The following is a 19,113-nucleotide window of genomic DNA, read 5'->3' as shown; positions in this document are numbered from 1 at the left end:
CAATTCCCTATGTTTGTCCTTTTCTGTGGAGGCACCACCTCGACTCTGGTAAGGATTTCCACATATTGCAAAAGGTGAGCAGCTCTAAAACAACTTTTGCTTTGGAGGGAGTTTAACTAAGTGTTAGTGCCTTAAGGATAATCTCACTAATAAGACACTGTTTTGAGCACTCATGATGTACAGTAGAGAGATTCTCTTCAGTGCTATCCAAATCCTATGAAACACCAGATTATTTTTTAAAATTTGATTATAAATGCAAGACTGATATAATGCAAAATTGTGAATCTTGTGTATGTCTTGGCTTGGTTTGCCAACATATAGTCTGCTTTGAGAATCTGTTGACACAAGATGCTGTTCTCTCTTGATTTCCAACTGCTGAATTGCATTTAAGCTTCTTACTGCTGTTTCTTCCTTGCGAATGCTGTACTCTGTCTCTGGTTAGAGGGGAATATTGCAGCAACATCACTGATTAGAGAGGAATATTGTGGATCATACCAAGGTGAGTAGAACAGTAGATACACTTGAGGGACGGGATGCCACCCAGGGGGCCCTTGACAAGGTTGAAGAGTGGGCCCATGTGAACTTCATGAAAGTCAACAAGGCCAAATGCAAGATCTTGCACCTGGATTGAGGCAATTTCCAATATCAATACAGACTGGGGGATGAATGGATCAAGAGCAGCCCCACAGGGAAGGACTTGGGGATACTGGTGGATGAAAAATTAGACGTGAGCGGGCAATGTGCACTCGCAGCCCAGAAAGCCAACTGTATCCTGGGTTGCATAAAAAGAAGTGTGGCCAGCAGGTTGAAGGAGGTGATTCTCAGCTTATAGTCCACGTTTGTGAGACCCCACCTGGAGTACTGAATCCAGTTCTGGGGTCCCCAGTACAAGAAAGACACAGATCTATTAGGGAGAGGGCCACAAAAATGATCAGAGGGCTGGAACACCTTGCCTGTGAAGAATGGCTGAGAGCTGGGGTTGTTCAGCCTGGAGAAGAGAAGGCTCTGTGGAGACAGGCAGGTTGGATGAGGCTTTGAGCAATCTGGTCTAGAGAAAAGGTGTCCCTGTCCAATGGCAGGGGGCTTGGAACTAGGTGATCTTTAAGGTCCCTTCTGGCCCAAACCTTTCTATGATTCTATGATTCATTTCAATATATAAAGCAGACTTGTGAGAAAGATCGAAAAAAAGTTTTTACCAGGGCCTGTAGTGACAGGAGAAGGGACAATGGTTTTAAACTGAAAGAGGGTAGATGTACATTGGACATAAGGAAGAAGTTCTTTACTGTGAGGGTGGTAAGACAGTAGAACAGGTTTTCCAGAGAAGCTGTGGGTGCCCCATCATGAGAAGTGTTCCAAGTCAGGTTGGATGGGACTTTGGACTAGATAACCTTTGAAGGTCCCTTCCAACTGAAATCATTTTATAATTCTGTGATTCTATGATTGTCGATGTAAGACAACAGCATGACTCTCCATAGAATGTTCGCGTTTTGTTATGCATGTATTTAAGGATCCCTTTGCTGATGCATCAGCTATTTTTATACATTCAAATTCCTTACTTCCTTCCCGTTTGACTATGTGACAGTATAATTTGCATTTTTTCATAATACGTAGTACATTTTGCACTTTAATGATTTTTCTAAAGCTGTTTTTACTGAAGATTATGTAATGCTATAAATCAAAGAAACAGAAAGTACAATGTGTCTAAATGTAGCCTAGAATAGTATAAGTGCTTTAAAATTGAGGCGACAAGGATGATAAATTACAACAAAGAAAACAATGAAACAAATATACATGTCCATTATATTTTTTAATGAAAGGTATACAATGCTGGATACCAAAGACAGAACTCTTGATGCTGTAAGTTTAGTAGGAGCGATTGTTCCCAATGGACAGGTTCTATAGAAAATACTAAGATGCTTTTCAGTTAGCAAGAAAGTTTTCTAAAGCGACCAAACCAAAAACCAACTTCTCTAGTTTGAGCTGAGGTCAATAGGTATCTCATCCCTGGTAGAATCAAGATCTTTGCAAGTCTTTGCTGCCTCCTTTCAAACTCTCACCAAACCCATTGATGATTATGGGAAGTCCATACAAGTGCAATGTAGAACTTGGGCCCCCGCCGCCCAATGTTCGTGACCATTGTAGAAATCATTTGTTCATTTCTTATTCATCATCACATTAGGGAGTTTTTTCTTTGCTAAACTGAGAGTGGCTTTTTTTTTTTTACTTTCTCCCTTCATTTTTTTTTAATGCACTGATTCTAATTATCTTTCCCTCACAGGCTGCTTAAAAAACCTCAAAGTGCTCAATGTGAGTTTTAATAATTTGAAGTCAGTCCCTCCAGAATTGGGTGATTGTGAGAATCTGGAAAAACTGGATTTGTCTGGAAATATGGAAATAACAGAGCTCCCATTTGAAGTAAGATAACAAATTGTTTCTTTCATCTTTTTTATTTGGCTGATAAGATAGCTTATCACAGTCTTAAAATCTTCTCTTAATAGATTAAATCACATTCCTTGCAGTATTTGGCAATAGAGTTTTCATAGTAAAATCACTGAAAATGCCTTAGCAGCAGTTAAATGGGACAAAACTTCTTTGTTTTGGTTTTCAAGAGACTAAATTTTGCTTGTATTTATTCTGACATATGAAGGAGGACATGATCCCAAAGGGGATTTGGCCAGTGGTGATAAGGAGAAGGCTGCAAATAGCTATTTTCTGCGAAAATGGAGTATATCTTGACAGTCAAATTCACATACTAACCTTCATTTGTTGCCAGTGTCTGTTAGCCTTTAAAAAGAGTATGGAGAGGTCTATAAACAACACTGCATGTTGCTATGAGCATAAATATCTGTCTGAAGGGGATGTTATGTGTGAGGCATGGTATGAATACATAATAAAGACTGAGAAAAGGACTCCCAGGCATGCAGCAACATTGTTTCTTGTGTTGGATGCATAACTGCTCTCTGCCACAGCTGCTCTGAGACTTATTGTCATGGAAAAATGAAACCATTGGCTGGTACCTCACCACAGTTTCAGATGTCATCTGTATTTCTCAGGTTCTTGATATCTTGATTCCTGGAGGATGAGTGGGGGAATATTTAGGGAGAAGTGTCAGGCTCTTCTTTACTGATTCCTACTTTTTCTCTAAACATCTGTTACTGGTGATTTACAGGCAATGTTGGAGTGGATTAAAGTTATGTGAGATCTGGTTTGGCCATGCTTATGTTCTGTTCTGAGGAAATGCAAACAATAATTAACTTCTTCTCTGACTTTTCACTGTGAGGTAGTTTACCCAAAAAGAATTGTTAAAAAATGATGTGAAGGAAACAGAAACAAAGGGTGAACATTAGCTTCACATCATAGGTGGACACTGCATGGAAATGCTAGCAACAGCACAAACAGTGCAGGTCTCCTTTCTCCTCCTTCTCCTCCTCCTTCAGATAGCAAAGATAGGGGATAAATCAAATAGATAAAACTTAACTGGTAAAAAGGAATCATAATGGAATCAGAAAAACATAGATCCTGAACAGGCAGAGGAATTAAATATAAGCATCTAGGAAAAGTGAGTGTATTCAAACGTGCAGACTAGAACGGTGAATTTAGCCCCAGTCATTTGTACGTTAAAAACAACGAGTATTTTCCCAGTTGCTTCTGAAGGCCTTGTAGTGCAAAGGCTTATCTATGTCTTTGCATTATGGATAGCCTTTGCATGTAAATCTAACTGTGCGTGTAAGTCTTTCCAGGGCTGAGTCCTAAGGGACCAGCGTTTCTCTTGGAAAGCTCAAAATTTTTGTTCCCTTCTGGCAGTCTCCAGTTCAAGGATTTAAAGCCACTAAAACTGAGTGCAGGCTACTGGGTAACGTTTCACTTACAATCCACGGAAAAAATTTGGACCTGTGCGAGTGTCTTTATACAACAGCAAAAACCGGAAACAACAACATGTCAGCATGGTCTAAAAGGTCAAGAAGAAAAATATTGGCATTGTCTATTGTGTTTCCTTGTTTCTCAGGAGGTTGGCACTTAATTTACACTTGCGTTGACCTGGGAGGTATGCTACACAAACTCTTCTGATTTAGCTTATAAAATTAGTTTCCCAGAATCAGCATTTCAAGTGCAGATTTGGAAGCCAAACATACAATTAAAGGAGCACTTCTGTCAGATGATTCAAAATGCTGCAAAGTGTTTGGCCTTCAGTGTACTCAGTATGGCTGATGTTATTCAGAACAATTGAATCAGTATCTTTGCTACTGCAATAGATATCTGATGTTTGATTCTGAGATGGGCAAAAGGTGGTAGTCACTGGCAGGTAACTATTTAATGAATTAAAATACTTAATTAACCTGAACAGTCTAAAAATGGAAAACAGAAAGACACTGTGAAGTGTTGTGATGGGCTAACCTTGGCTAATAGTCAAATGCCCACCTGGCTGCTCACTCCCTCCCCCTCCTCAGCATGACATCAGGAGAAAATAGGATAATAAAGCTCATGGGTCGAGATAAAAGACAGGGAGATTGTTTACCATTTACTGTGGTGGGCAAAATAGGCTGTACTTGTGGAAGATTAATTTAATTTTTGCTATTATACATTTGGGTAGTGAGAAACAAAGACATTAAAAAAACATCTTTCTTCTCCTCTCTCCCAGGGTTAACTTTGCTACTTCACTCCAGATTCCTCTCCCAGCCCCAAGTGGTGCAGGGAGGCAGGGGGAGTTATAGCCAGTACACAGTGGTCTCTAGCTGCTTCTCCTTCCTCACATGTTTCCTCTGCTCCAGTGTGGGCTCTCCATGGGCTGCACTTTCTTCAGGAATATCCATCTGCAGCAGCATGGGTCTTCCATGGGCTGTGGTGTGGAGATCTGCTCCACAATGAAGCACCTCCTCCTGCTTGGACCTTGGTCTTGCCTCTGCTTTTTCTCACTCTTTTTATTCTCACCCTCTTTCTCTGGCATTTTTTTCCATTTCTTAGATAATTTTTAGAGTGGCACAACACACTTTGCTGAGGGGCTTGGCTGTGTCCTGTGGTGCGTTCACTGGAGCCAGCTGGAACTGACTGGGGCAGCCCCTGGTTTCTTCCCACAGAGGCCACCCTCCAGTCCTCATGCTGCCACCACCTTGTCATGAACACCCAATACAAGTATTTATGACCCCGTTAGACATATTATATCAATTATTACCTAATACAGTTGTTGCTAGCATCTATTAATCCAGAGAAACGCTCATAAGAGTTGATCATCATTCTCATGTGTTGTGAGTACTGGGAAATAGAGTATAACTGAACAAGTACGTGCAAGCTGTTTGGTAGGGAAATGCGATCCCTTTACAACATGAGGAAAAAAAGACAAAACTTGGCAACGTATACACAAAATAAGGTAAAGAGTTGCTAAAATGTTTCTTGTTTATCATCTTTTAGGAAGTTCAATTTTTATTTGACTTCCAAATGCTTGTTTCTTCTGGGAAGGTTAAAGAAATGCATGAGAGCAGCAACAGAATCCTCCAGTGTAAAACTTACTCGAAAGAAATTAAGGTTTCAACCCAGCAGAAATATTTTAAGTCTAATTTTACTTGGTATTGTACACAGAATAATGACGAGAGATACACTGACAACATATATGAAAATAGATTCAAAGAGATTGATAACATGCCTGTAATTCAGTCAAGAATTTTTGACAGACCCATAAAGGTTTATGAGATCATCAGAACTTTGAGACTGAATTACATCTTCAGTAAACAGTCTCCCTGTTGTCTTTCTATCCATTTTCTTTATGACTGGTGCAAAAAATAGAGAAGTCTTAAAGCTTTTAGTTTATCTGGTTATTTAGTTGTTTGCTTTCTTAGGAAAAGATTTAAGTTTTTTTGGGTTTTGTTTGTTTGATTTTATTTTTTTTTAAATAGACACAAAATATTATATGATGAGCTATAAAGGAATAAAGATGGTATTACAAATGACATCTTTTCTGATATAGGTTTGTAGAAAAACTGCTCTGACCATATTTTGAGGTGTGCTTCCTTCAGAAAGTATTGCTTTCTACAGTTATTTACTGAATTACTCGATTAACATTTCCTGTGCATGGCAGAATACCTGTTTTGTGCTGATATTTCAAAGGTGTAGCTTTGCTGTGTTGAAGGGTCATTTCTGCTTTCATACTCTAAACTTCTGCTAACAATGTTACATCAGCCAAAAGTATCTACAGATGCGACTTGAAGGAACTTTAATGAGAAGAGAGGGAAGATAAAGAAATTCGCATTTCCTTCATCTGTATCATTTGGTGTGGCATGTGCTCAGTCACAGGACAGGCAAATCACACCACCAGCAGCAAGACAGAAATGCTTACAGATAGATGTTCTGATACTGAAAATTAATTAAAAAGGGGTTTGCAAGTTATTCTGCTTTGAACAGTGTTTCGTACCACATCTGAACAGTCCCAGCAAGTAATCTGAAATGTTTTGTGTACCCTTTGTGAGGTCTGGGTAGTGTAAAGTGCAGAAATAAGACAGAGATTGTCACAGCATATGAATACTTTGTCAAAGAAAGAGCATATGTATACATGCTTGCATTTCCATGTCAATTCTGTATACACTGATCTTTGAAGTTCAGAGAAATGGCAAGGTTATGATTTCTGGCTGTTTTAGCATGTGTTTTCAACAGATGAAATAAAATCTTGTTTTGTACTTCTGATGCATAGAAGGTTTCAGCTAAGTCTTGATATAAACAAGTACAGACCTGGGGAGCTTTCAAAATCATAGAATAGTTTGGGTTGGAAGGGACCTTTAAAGGTCATCTAGTCCCACCCCTCTGCAATGAGTAGGGACATCTTCAAGTAGATCAGGTTGCTCAGAGCCCTGTCCAACCTGACCTTGAATGTTTCCAGGGATGGGGCATCCACCAGCTCTCTGGGCAATCTGTTCCAGTGTTTCATCATCTTCATCATAAAAAATTTCTTCCTTATATCTAGTCTAAATTTACTCTCTTTCAGTTTAAAACTATTACCCCTTTTCCCATCCCTACAAACCCTGCTAAAAAGTCTGTCCCCATCTTTCTTATAAGCTCACTTTAAGCATTGAAAGGCTGCAATAAGGTCTCCCCAGAGCCTTCTCTTCTCCAGGCTGAACAACCTCAACTCTTTCAGCCTTTCTTCATAGAATAAGTGTTCCAGCCCTTTGATAATTTTTGTGGCCTTCCTCTGGACCTGCTCCAACATGTCCATGTCTTTTCTGTACTGAGGACTCCAGAGACGGACACAGTACTCCAGGTGGGGTCTCACCAGAGTAGAAGGGCAGAATCACTTCCCTCTACTTGCTGGCCACACTTCTCTTCAGGCAGCCCAGGATACGACTGGCTTTCTGGGCTGCAAGTGCACATTGCCGGCTAGTGTTCAATTTTTCATCCACCAGTACCCCTAAGTCAGCTGCTCTCAATCACTTTGTCCCCCAGCCTGTATGGATACAAGGGTTGCCCCGACCTAGGTGCAGGACCTTGCACTTGGCCTTGTTGAACCTCACGATGTTCATGTGGGCCCGCTTCTAGAGCTTGTCCAGGTCCCTCTGGATGGCATCTTGTCCCTCAGGTGTGTCAACTTCACCACTCAGCTTGGTGTCATCTGCAGACTTGCTGAGGGTGCACTCAATCCCACTATGCCATTGATGAAGATATTAAACTGTACTGGTCCCAATATGGTCCCCGGAGGGACACCACTTGTCCTTGATCTCACTCCAGAAATTGAGTCATTGACCAGTACTCTCTGGATGTGACCATCTAACCAATTCCTCACCTGCTGAACAGTCCATCTGTCAAATCCATATATCTCCAATTTAGAGAGAAAGATGTTGTGTGGGACTGTGTCAAAGGCCTTATAGAAGTCCAGATAGATGACATCCATAGCTCTTCCCTTGTCCACTGATGAGTTCACTCCATCACAGAAGGCTACTAAGCTGGTCAGGCAAGACATGCAGTAGATGAAGCCATGTTGGCTGTCTTGAATCACCACCCTGTCTTCCATGTGCCTTAGCATAGCTTCTAGGAGAATCTGTTCCATCATCTTCCCAGGCACGGAGGTGAGACTGCCAGGTCAGTAGTTCCCAGGGTCCTCCTTTCTACCCTTTTTAAAGATGGGTGCAATGTTTCCCTTTTGCCAGTCACCAGGGACTTCACCTGGCAGCCATGACTTTTCAAATACTGTGGAGAGTGGCCTGGCAACTACATCAACCAATTCCCTCAGGACTCTGGGATACATCTCAGCAGGTCCCACAGACTTACATATGTTCAAGTTCCTCATGTGGTCCCAAACCTCTGACCCCGGACCCGGACCCGGAGGTTCCCGGCAACGAATCAGGAGAGGAGGGGGCGTAGCAGGAGGCACCGTGGAGGCACCGCGGGCGATTTAAATGCTCCACCCCCTGTTATCGTTGATAAAGAGCCTCCTGGAGGGCAGGGACTAGTCCCTGGCCAGAAGGGAGAGGGTGAGGGAGACTCAGCAGTGCCTGTGTGAATCTGCAGTGACTGGGTGTGTCCCAGGGCAGGAGTGGCTGCAGTTGTTTGCAACTCGTTGGGGAGGGCACTGACTCCCTCCCAGTGCACAAGACGAGGAAGGTGCCAAGGAGCTGTGAACCAGGGGTGCCACCATCAGGTATTTCCCGGTTCTGTGAAAGAACAATGGTATCTACCCGGTGGAAGAAGACCAAAATGGATGTGGGAACCCAGACAGAGCTCCCACGGAAGGAGGCGATGGTGCAGGTTGCCGGCTGCAGGGAATGCTACACCGTGTCTGTGGTGTCAGGGGGTTGTGTGCGCTGTGAGCAAGTAGATGATCTGCTTGGCCGAGCGGCACAGCTGCAAAGCCAGGTTGAAAGGCTTCAAGCCGAAGTAGAAAGGCTTAGGAGCATTCGGGAGGCTGAAATGGAGATAGACTGGTGGAGCCAGGCTCTGCCCTCCCTGCAACAAAAAAGGGAGCACCTGCCGGAGAGCTCCCAGGATCGAGGGACCCCTGTACTCTGCCCCTCTCAGGTGGAAAACAATAACCTAGAGGAGAGGAGTGAGTGGAGGCAAGTCTATGGCCGTGGCAAAAGGTGAGTGCCCTCCTTGCCTACCTTGCCTCCACAGGTGCCTCTGAGCAATAAATATGAAGCCCTAGTGGAATACAGCCGGTCCAACGGGGATGTGGTGGAGAGGCAACCTATATCAGAGGTCCCACCACAGTCAGAAAAACCTGACGGGCGTATAGCTACCTCCTCCACAAGGAAGAAGAGAAGAGTTTTAGTGGTTGGAGACTCCTTCCTAAAGGGATCTGAGGGCCCAATATGCAGAGCTGACCCCCATCACAGGGAGGTCTGCAGCCTGCCTGGAGCCCGAATCAGGGATATCACCAGGCAACTCCCCAACCTGGTGAAGGCCACAGACTACTACCCCCTGCTGATCTTCCAGACAGGTGGGGAAGAAGCTGCATCCCGTAGTCTGAGGGGGATGAAGAAAGACTACAAGGCCCTAGGACGGGTGGTGAAAGAGTCTGGAGCACAAGTTGTTTTCTCCTTCCTCCTTCCATTTTCAGGTGATGACGTTGTTTGGAATAGTAGGATTCTCTCTATTAATGCCTGGCTACGAGACTGGTGCTACAGGCAGGGCTTTGGGTTCTTTGATAATGGCTGGTTTTATAAGACACCAGGCGTGCCCATAATACATGGGAAAGGTTTATGTCGTAGGGGCAAAAGGGTTCTGGGACAGGAATTAGCAGGGCTCATTCGGAGAGCTTTAAACAAGATTCAAAGGGGGATGGGGTGGTAGCTGGGCTTGCACCACTGGGGCAATGCTCTAGTGTTGAGGTAGACCAGGAGGCCCCCCATCCCCCTGGGGTGAAATCAGGGGGTGAATCTGGGATGAAATCGGTGTGCCCAGCTCGCTCCCTGAAATGCCTGTACACCAATGCACGCAGCATGGGGAATAAGCAGGAGGAGTCAGAAATCCGTGTTTGGTCGGGGGGCTATGATCTAGTGGCAATTACAGAGACTTGGTGGGACGCCTCGCATGACTGGAATGTGATCATGGATGGCTATGTCCTGTTCAGGAAAGACAGGCCGCTAAGAAGAGGTGGTGGAGTTGCTCTTTATGTGAGTGAGCAGCTAGAATGTATTGAGTTCTGTCCAGGGGCGGATCAGGAGCGAGTTGAGAGTTTGTGGGTGCGAATTAAGGGGCAGGCTGGCAGGGGTGATACTGTTGTGGGTGTCTATTACAGGCCACCGGATCAGGATGAGGACGGTGATGAGGCCTTCTACAGGCAGTTGAGAGCAGTCTCGCAATTACAGGGCCTGGTTGTAGTGGGGGATTTCAACTACCCTGATATTTGCTGGGAGGCCTACTCAGCCAGCCATCCCCAGTCCAGGAGGTTCCTCCAGTGCATTGATGATAACTTTCTGATGCAAATGGTGGATGAGCCAACTAGGAGAGGAGCGCTGCTGGATCTGATCCTCACTAACAAGGAGGGTCTGGTTGAAGAGGTGAAGGTTGAGGGCAGCCTTGGTTGTAGCGACCATGAGATGGTAGAGTTCAGGATCTCATGTGGCAGGAACAGAATAGCTAGCAGAATCACAACCCTGAACTTCAGGAGGGCCAACTTTGGCCTTTTCAAGCAATTGCTAGGGGAAATCCCATGGGACAGGGTACTAGAAGGTAAGGGGGCCCAAGATAGTTGGTTAGCGTTCAAGGTCTGCTTCTTCCGAGCTCAAGATCAGAGCATCCCAACAGGTAGGAAGTCAAGGAAGGGTAGCAGGAGACCTGCATGGTTGAACAGGGAACTGCTGGGCAAACTCAAGTGGAAGAAGAGGGTGTACAGATCGTGGAAGGAGGGGCTGGCCACTTGGGAGGAATATAAGTCTGTTGTCAGAGGATGTAGGGAGGCAACTAGGAAAGCTAAGGCCTCCTTGGAATTAAACCTTGCAAGAGAGGTCAAGGACAACAGAAAGGGCTTCTTCAAATACATTGCAGGTAAAGCCAACACTAGAGGCAATGTAGGCCCACTGATGAATGAGGTGGGGGCCCTGGAGACAGAGGATAAAAAGAAGGCGGAGTTACTGAATGCCTTCTTTGCCTCTGTCTATACTGTTGGAGGCTGTCCTGAGGAGCCCTGGACCCCTGAGGCCTCAGAAGAAGTCAGGATAGAGGAGGAATCTGTCTTGGTTGATGAGGGCTGGGTCAGGGACCAATTAAGCAACCTGGACGTCCATAAATCCATGGGCCCTGATGGGATGCACCCGCGGGTGCTGAGGGAGCTGGCGGAAGTCATTGCTAGGCCACTCTCCATCATCTTTGCTAAGTTGTGGGCAACGGGAGAGGTGCCTGAGGACTGGAGGAAAGCGAATGTCACTCCAGTCTTCAAAAAGGGCAGGAAGGAGGACCCGGGTAACTATAGACCGGTCAGCCTCACCTCCATCCCTGGAAAGGTGATGGAACAACTTGTTCTTGGTGCTGTCTCTAGGCACATCAAGGATAGGGGGATCATTAGGGGCACTCAGCATGGCTTCACCAACGGGAAGTCTTGCTCAACCAACTTGATAGCCTTTTATGAGGATGTTACCCGGTGGATAGATGATGGTAAAGCTGTGGATGTGGTCTATCTCGATTTCAGTAAAGCGTTTGACACGGTCTCCCACAGCATCCTCGCAGCTAAACTGAGGAAGTGTGGTCTGGATGATCAGATAGTGAGGTGGATTGTGAACTGGCTGAAGGGAAGAAGCCAGAGAGTGGTGGTCAATGGGACAGAGTCCAGTTGGAGGTCTGTGTCTAGCGGAGTTCCGCAAGGGTCGGTTCTGGGACCAGTTCTATTCAATATATTCATTAATGACTTGGATGAGGGAATAGAGTGCGCTGTCAGCAAGTTCGCTGATGACATAAAACTGGGAGGAGTGGCTGAGATGCTGGAAGGCTGCGCAGCCATTCAGAGAGACCTGGACAGGCTGGAGAGTTGGGTGGGGAGAAATTTAATGAAATATAACAAGGGCAAGTGTAGAGTCCTGCATCTGGGCAAGAACAACCCCATGTACCAGTACAAGTTGGGGACAGAGCTGTTGGAGAGCAGCGTAGGGGAAAGGGACGTGGGGGTCCTAGTGGACAACAGGATGACCATGAGCCAGCAGTGTGCCCTTGTGGCCAAGAAGGCCAATGGCATCCTGGGGTGGATTAGAAGGGGTGTGGTCAGCAGGTCGAGAGAGGTTCTCCTCCCCCTCTACTCTGCCCTGGTGAGGCCGCATCTGGAGTATTGTGTCCAGTTCTGGGTCCCTCAGTTCAAGAAGGACAGGGAACTGCTAGAGAGAGTCCAGCGCAGAGCCACGAAGATGATTAAGGGAGTGGAACATCTCCCTTATGAGGAGAGGCTGAGGGAGCTGGGTCTCTTTAGCTTGGAGAAGAGGAGACTGAGGGGTGACCTCATTAATGTTTATAAATATGTAAAGGGCAAGTGTCAAGAGGATGGAGCCAGGCTCTTCTCAGTGACATCCCTTGACAGGACAAGGGGCAATGGGTGCAAGCTGGAGCACAGGAGGTTCCACTTAAATTTGAGGAAAAACTTCTTTACGGTGAGGGTGACTGAACACTGGAACAGGCTGCCCAGAGAGGTTGTGGAGTCTCCTTCTCTGGAGACATTCAAAACCCGCCTGGACGCGTTCCTGTGTGATATGGTCTAGGCAATCCTGCCCCGGCAGGGGGATTGGACTAGATGATCTTTCGAGGTCCCTTCCAATCCCTAACATTCTGTGATTCTGTGATTCTGTGATTCACACAGTGGGAGGGACTTTGTTCCCCAGTCCCTGCTTTGAGGCCCATCCACTCGAGAGGTGTGGGAAGAGAGGTTGCCAGTGAAGACTGAGGCAAAAAAGTTGTTGAGTACCTCAGCCTTCTCCTCGTCCATTGTTACCAGCTTACCAGTCACGCTCATCAGGGGAGGTACACTTTGTATGACCTTCGTTTTCTAGCTGACATGCCTGTAGAAGCCCTTCATATTATTCTTTGCACCCCTTGCCAAGTTCAGCTCCAGCTGCACCTCGGCCTTCCTGACCCCATCTCTACAGTGTCCCTGTACTCTTCCCAGGTTACCCGACCCTGCTTCTACTGCCTGTGCATTTCCTCCTTTCCCTTTAGTTTGACCAGCAGGTCTTGACTCAGCCATGCCAGTCTCTTGCCTTCCTTCCCTGATTTTTTACACCGGGGGATAGAGAGCTCTCATACTCTATGAAAAGCATCTTTGAAGATCTGCCATCTCCGTTCTTCTTCCTTGTCCCTGAGGACAGTTTCCCAGGGGGTCCTATTGACTAATTCCTTGGACAGCTGGAAGTTTGCTTTCCTAAAATTCAGGGTCCTGACTTTACTCTTCACCTGACCCATATCCTTCAGGATGTCAAACTCCACTAGTGCGTCATCACTGCAGCCCAGGCTGCCTCCAATCTTGACATCACCATCTAGCTCACTCGTGTTGGTCACCAACAGGTCCAGTAATGCATTTCCTCTGTCAGGGCTGTCTAGAGTTACAGGAGTTATAGCTGGTGACATTTTTCTGCTTTGTTTATCCCCAAAAATATAATTATAATTAGTTGTCTCTTGCATCTTTCAATAACGCTAACATGTGTGACCCTAAAAAAAAAGCCGATGGGATTAGAGATTCACTAAGTACTAACATTAGTCAACTAAAGTTTTCAAACACAGCAGTATCCAGAAGAGACATAAATAATTTTTTATACATTAATAGAATTTTGAAAGATATTTTAAAACAGGTTTAACAGCTGGAAAATTTTCTGTCTATTTTTGGTCTGGTTCCGTTTCTCTGACCACTCCTATTCAGCAAATGAAAATATTTAGCAGGAAGAGCAGAGGCAGAAGCTCTATGCAAGTGTGGGGAGACTTCAAATAAGTCCCTACTGGACATTTCCATGTAACTTGTTGTCTTTGTGATCCATGTCTCACACCTCCCAGAGCCATACCCTGGCTACGAAGGCAAGGGCACCAGCAGTCTCAATAGAAATGTAAAATGACAGGTTGTTTTACCAGCACGCCATTCTTCAAAGCTGTAAACTTCCAAACCTAGTTCTTTTCCTTGCCATTTGTATTTTATGTATGTAACAATTACAAAAAACACAATCAGGGGGAAGTACACGACATTAATTTCCCAGGGGTTTCACTATCCAGTCAAGCACCAGAATAACTCACCCTTAGCTCCTTCCTCTCTCGTTCAATGGGTTTATAAAGGACCTGTAAAATCTTCACATTTGCAGAATTTCAGAAAGTTACAAAAAAGTGATGTATTGGATTTATTAAAAACTGTATTTTTTTTGCATGGGTTTTCCAGGACCACAAAGCAGAGAGGGGTGGAGTAATAAAAGGCTTAACTTGGTACTGTAAAGCCAAGAGCATTAAGCCAAACTCTTGTGAAATTCTCCATTTTAGATCACTGGCAAAATTCCAGTTGACTTCAATCATACCAGCATTTCTGTGTATGCATTTCACAGTCTCAGATATGTTTTTCCAATTTCTTGGCTTGGGTGCATTTCTGTTAAACAGGATTTTATCTTGCCCTTCTTTGCTCAGTGCTTCTGTTCTCTTTGAATTTGCTTAATGCTCATGATAAGTTGCTTTCCAACACAGCTGGCCAAAATACTGTCAATCCATGCAAAGAAACAGCTGCTTTATGGAACTGGTGTAAGATGTAACATCAAACATTACCAGGAGGGGTGTGAAATTTGAAAGAGCAGGTGCAAAGGTGTTAGGTGTCAGAGGAGATTCATGGAGGCCTTACTGTTGCAGGAGCTCTCATAAATGTTTTAATAGACAAGGGGCTAAAGAAGGGCATGGGTCTATATTAAGAAACAGGATTATGTAGTTAGGCACAGGAAAGAGTGTCTGTTGGTCCTGTTCTTGACTCTGAGCTTCCAAAGTCTACTAATTAATATAACATCACTTCAAAAACACTCCACTCACAGAGCAAGTCAGCAGCTAATAATAACAGGCCATTTCATTGGAGAACCGATCCATGCCTACATTGGTGTTGTGGTGCCAGTGACCTTTCCTTTACCTTTCACATGAGTTCAATAAAAGTAACATCACCTTTCATGGTCCGAAATTTTTTTTTATAGTAGGGAATGATAGAGAAGTAGTTTTACAGCATAAGGAAGATTTAACAATGAGCAAAGAAGCATAATGTGAACACTACAACATGGCTATGTTGTTACAAAAAGCATGAATCTAACTGTAAAAGAATTCAGTGGTAAGAAAGAGTATTTGGTACTGTTCCAGGTCTGTTTTCTCTGAAAACAGTTCAAAACCTCATTGAGTTCAATAGCAAAATAGGCTTTTAAAATCCTGGTTATATATCTTCCATTCATTAGTGAGATAATCTGAGGCAGATTTTATATAACTACTGAATAAAAGCACAGAGGAGAACAAATACACAGCACTATCATATTTGCATATTTCAACTTAAAGAAAAATATCTGGTGCCCACATACATGGACTGATGAGAGTCAAAAGGAAGGTGTAGGTGAAGGGAGAGAAAAGCATGATATTTGTTATTCCATAAAGTGCAGCTAATGAGAGGTATTATTTATTCTGTAAGAAGAATAAAGTTGGAGAGTCTAACTGAAGTTAATGCATTTAATTTATTACTGAATACATTCCTATCAGTTGCTAACAAATTATAGGTAGTTACATGATTGATCAACTCTTCACAGCTGTAAACAACACTTGTTAAGGCTGTGATTTTTATTCATCAACATTGATCAGTGGGAAAGGCATAAAGAAAAGAGCTAGCTGTACCAGTTGAAAGCAGATATCATATTTTGTTGTCTTATATAGAGCTCAGTTAGGTAAGATCTTTGCTCTACTAATGCTGGGCAAAAGAGTGTAGAATTATACTCAACATGAAGTGGAAGTGATGCTGAAGATGCAAAGGAATTTAGTGGAGGATATGGCCCAGTGGTTCCTGCTTTTCTTATAGATGAGATGCCAGCTCAGAAACCCAGGCCTCTTGTCATGCTTCTGAACTGTAGTGTAAAGCATGATAAGTTTCAGGTTAAGAAATTAATGGCTGGAAAACTCAGAACAAATATAAAAAAAAAGGTGTCTCTTCACCTGCTATTTAGACTATCCAACTAATTCACTTTTGTGGCTCGTCATGGAGGTGGTTACTACTGATGGAGTTTAGAAGGAGGTGGGTAATTTTATGAACAATAAAAACAGAAGTTACAAAGTTTATGATAAGGTTAAAGTAACTTCATGCTTTACCGTATAAACACAGCTTTGCAGGAATAAGATTTTCCAGACCTCCCTTATCTTTTACTTTGCAAAATAGATCCTGGTAATTTTCTTCTTCCTATCAGAACTTCCTCTGACTGTGTCTGGTTATAAAATACAAGTTTATGTGGCTATGTGATTGGGGAGAGTATGCACCTCTGGGCTGCTGCTGAGAGCTATGACTCCTAACTTCAATCCTGTCAGGTGGTGTACCTTGGCTGCCAAACTGTCTCGAGACTGCTATTTTGTCTCATCTTGAAATATAGAGTTGGTCAGTCAAAAGTTATGTCTGACCTGTGTGATCGTGGTGGCAGAGAGGCTGCAATGAATTAGAAGATACATGTGTCAGGATCACACGTGGCCATCACCATTTCATGATTCACTGTTCTTCTTTTCTGCTTTTGTTGCTGGTGTTTGGCTATTTTTTTTGTGCTTTTTTTTTTTTGTGTGCGTGTTTGGTTAGTGTTTTTTTTTTGTTTGTTTGTTTTTGGTTGTGTTTTTTGTTTTTTAGTTTCTCTTTGAATGCACTCCTTGCAGGGCAGGGAGAAGGTTAAGAAGAGGCCAGGCTACGCCAATCTGCTTTTAATATAATTCATATATTTTTCATGCTCAGAATTTGTCTCTAAGTCTTCAGGTTACTAATATTAAATGTTCTTTGAAATGATGGTTAGAGGCAATAAAAAGGTTGATTACACTCAAGGGCCTAAAGTGATGCTTCAGAATTGTAGAATGCTGGAGTACATTTTGTTAAAAAAGGGAAGAAATTAGGAGATTATAAAACTATAGAACATCATAAATCCCCACTAATTTCATTACCATAATCAAAGAAATTCTTGATAGGTGCCTGAGACTTTTCATAATACATACCTGGAGTGGTCCTTAGTATCTCAAGACTAGAAATCAGGAAACCTGTGTTATATTTTCTGTGACCTGTTTTTTGCCCTTGGTAAGTGACTTCTTGCCACTGTGTTTCTGTTCACTTTCTCCCATTTGCTGTTCATGATATTAAAACTGCACAGTAGAGATGTCTCAATATGTGTTTTTATAACATAGCATCACAGAGCTTTATCTACAGTTCTATGTTCTGGTATTGTAATACACTGCTAAGCTGCAGATCTGCTTTCCAAAGAAAACTTTCCAAACTAGCAGTTTTCACCTTTGAAATCTCAATAAGCAAGCGTAACATAGTGTTCAGTATTATTCTACCAGAACATCGGTGAGGTGTTTGTGCCATATTCTGAGGTTGAAGAAATCTAAACTGTACTTTTTTGAACTGTGACATAGAAATAGAAGTTTCATTATTTTTGTAAACATCAGCTTCCTCTGAATTCTGCAAAGTTCTTAGACTGAAAAACATGTTGTTGTTGCAAATCCTATAGGCTAACTGTACAGAAGTTTCACTTTATTGGAAAGTGAAACGTTTTTTGGTTATGTTGCTCTTGCATTGTGAAGGAAGAACACACCATGAATTTACCATTTCTTACTCAACTTTTCCAATCTTTAAAGTCTTTCCTAATCTTGATTTATGTCTTTCAGAACTACTGTAAAACAAAAAATTGACAAAAATAATAAAGTCCTTCGGCTCTGCTAATGACTGTTGTTCATCTCTGAATCCCATGTATTGTTGTATATTCCCTTGAGAAAAACTGAAAAAAAGTATGGTGTTTTGTATGTAGGTGCATGATTGTTTTATTTAGTGGCAAGTAATTTTGGTGGTAATTATTGTATATCACATTACATACATATCCAGCTATTTATTTGTTTTTTTGACCACTAGTGCATATTGAACGCAAGACTTTCACTGAGTTATATAGTTAGTTTTTTCATCTTTCCATCTTTTCCCAAGTTTCAGTCAGTTTAAGAAATGTGTGTAGTTCACTGTTCTTGTATTAGCTTGTAAATATGAGATTTTATTTGCAGTTGTGAAAATCTTGACAGTATTAGATGCATGCTGTTAATAATAAATGTTACTCCTTCTAAGTATTTTTTCACTAGTCTTAGTTTTCTTTGTTATATTCATGTTTTTATATGCTCAAAGTATTACACAGGTATTTGTAAAATGTCATGTTCACAGAAAATATCTGGCACTGCACATGATACACACAAATATGCAGATGTTTTTTGTTGTTTACTATTAAAAAATTACAAGGGGAGTATATGACTCCAGCAGCAAAGTGTAACTAAGCAAAGATAAGTTGCTTGGACAAAATCTGAAGGGGACTGGGTAGTTAAACACTGATTTGGAAGCTGCTTATTTTGTTATAGGACGCAAGAAAAAGTGTAAAGTGTATCTGAGCTTATACTGTTTCAGTACCATGAAACCCAATATTAGACAATTTATCTTCTGAGTAACTGTGATGGGACAAGTCAGATGACTGATTTTATTAGACATCTTTTCCTTGTTTTTTAAGAGAGACAGGACAAATTTTAGCAATCCAGGGAGCATTATGGGCCAAGCCTTCAGCTGTATTTGTTCCTACCTCTTCCTGAGGTACTCTGAGTTGATGGAAGAGCTCCTGATGTAATTTAGACCTAGAAGCTTGCCTAAAATATAGGAGCTTCTTGGCTACACTGGTGACCTGGCCAAATATTTTCTATGCAGGCAATTTTTTTTTGTTTTTTAGAAAGACAATTTCAACAAGTGCTTCATTAGTGTATAAGAAAAAAAAAAAAGAAAAGAAATTTTAAAGAATTACTAGTAAAAAGCAGATGAGGTTTGCAGGCTTGCTGTGTTCTCATCTGTGGGGCAGTACCAAAGACCATATGGCTGGGTGGTATTACTGAAGGGTTGCAATGTGTCCAGTGCCTATGCCAGGTCTCTGTAAATTCCACATCAGGGGAATTCTTCCTGCAAAA

General features: G+C 42.7%; 1 protein-coding gene across 2 annotated transcripts in view; it reads left to right on the top strand.

The window, feature by feature from the left end:
* LRRC2 (leucine rich repeat containing 2) overlaps positions 1-19,113 on the top strand; it is a 78,678-nt gene that overhangs the window by 44,846 nt on the left and 14,719 nt on the right. For both annotated transcript variants that reach the window (XM_068423005.1, XM_068423004.1), the window contains one exon: positions 2,279-2,415. In XM_068423005.1, coding sequence (XP_068279106.1) covers positions 2,279-2,415 — 137 coding nt within the window. The remainder of the gene's footprint in view (positions 1-2,278; positions 2,416-19,113) is intronic.

This window comes from Nyctibius grandis, chromosome Z, assembly GCF_013368605.1.
Source record: "Nyctibius grandis isolate bNycGra1 chromosome Z, bNycGra1.pri, whole genome shotgun sequence".
Lineage (NCBI taxonomy): Eukaryota > Metazoa > Chordata > Aves > Nyctibiiformes > Nyctibiidae > Nyctibius > Nyctibius grandis.
The sequence above is the reverse complement of the archived record's forward strand: the minus strand, read 5'-3'. Positions and strand labels throughout refer to the sequence as shown.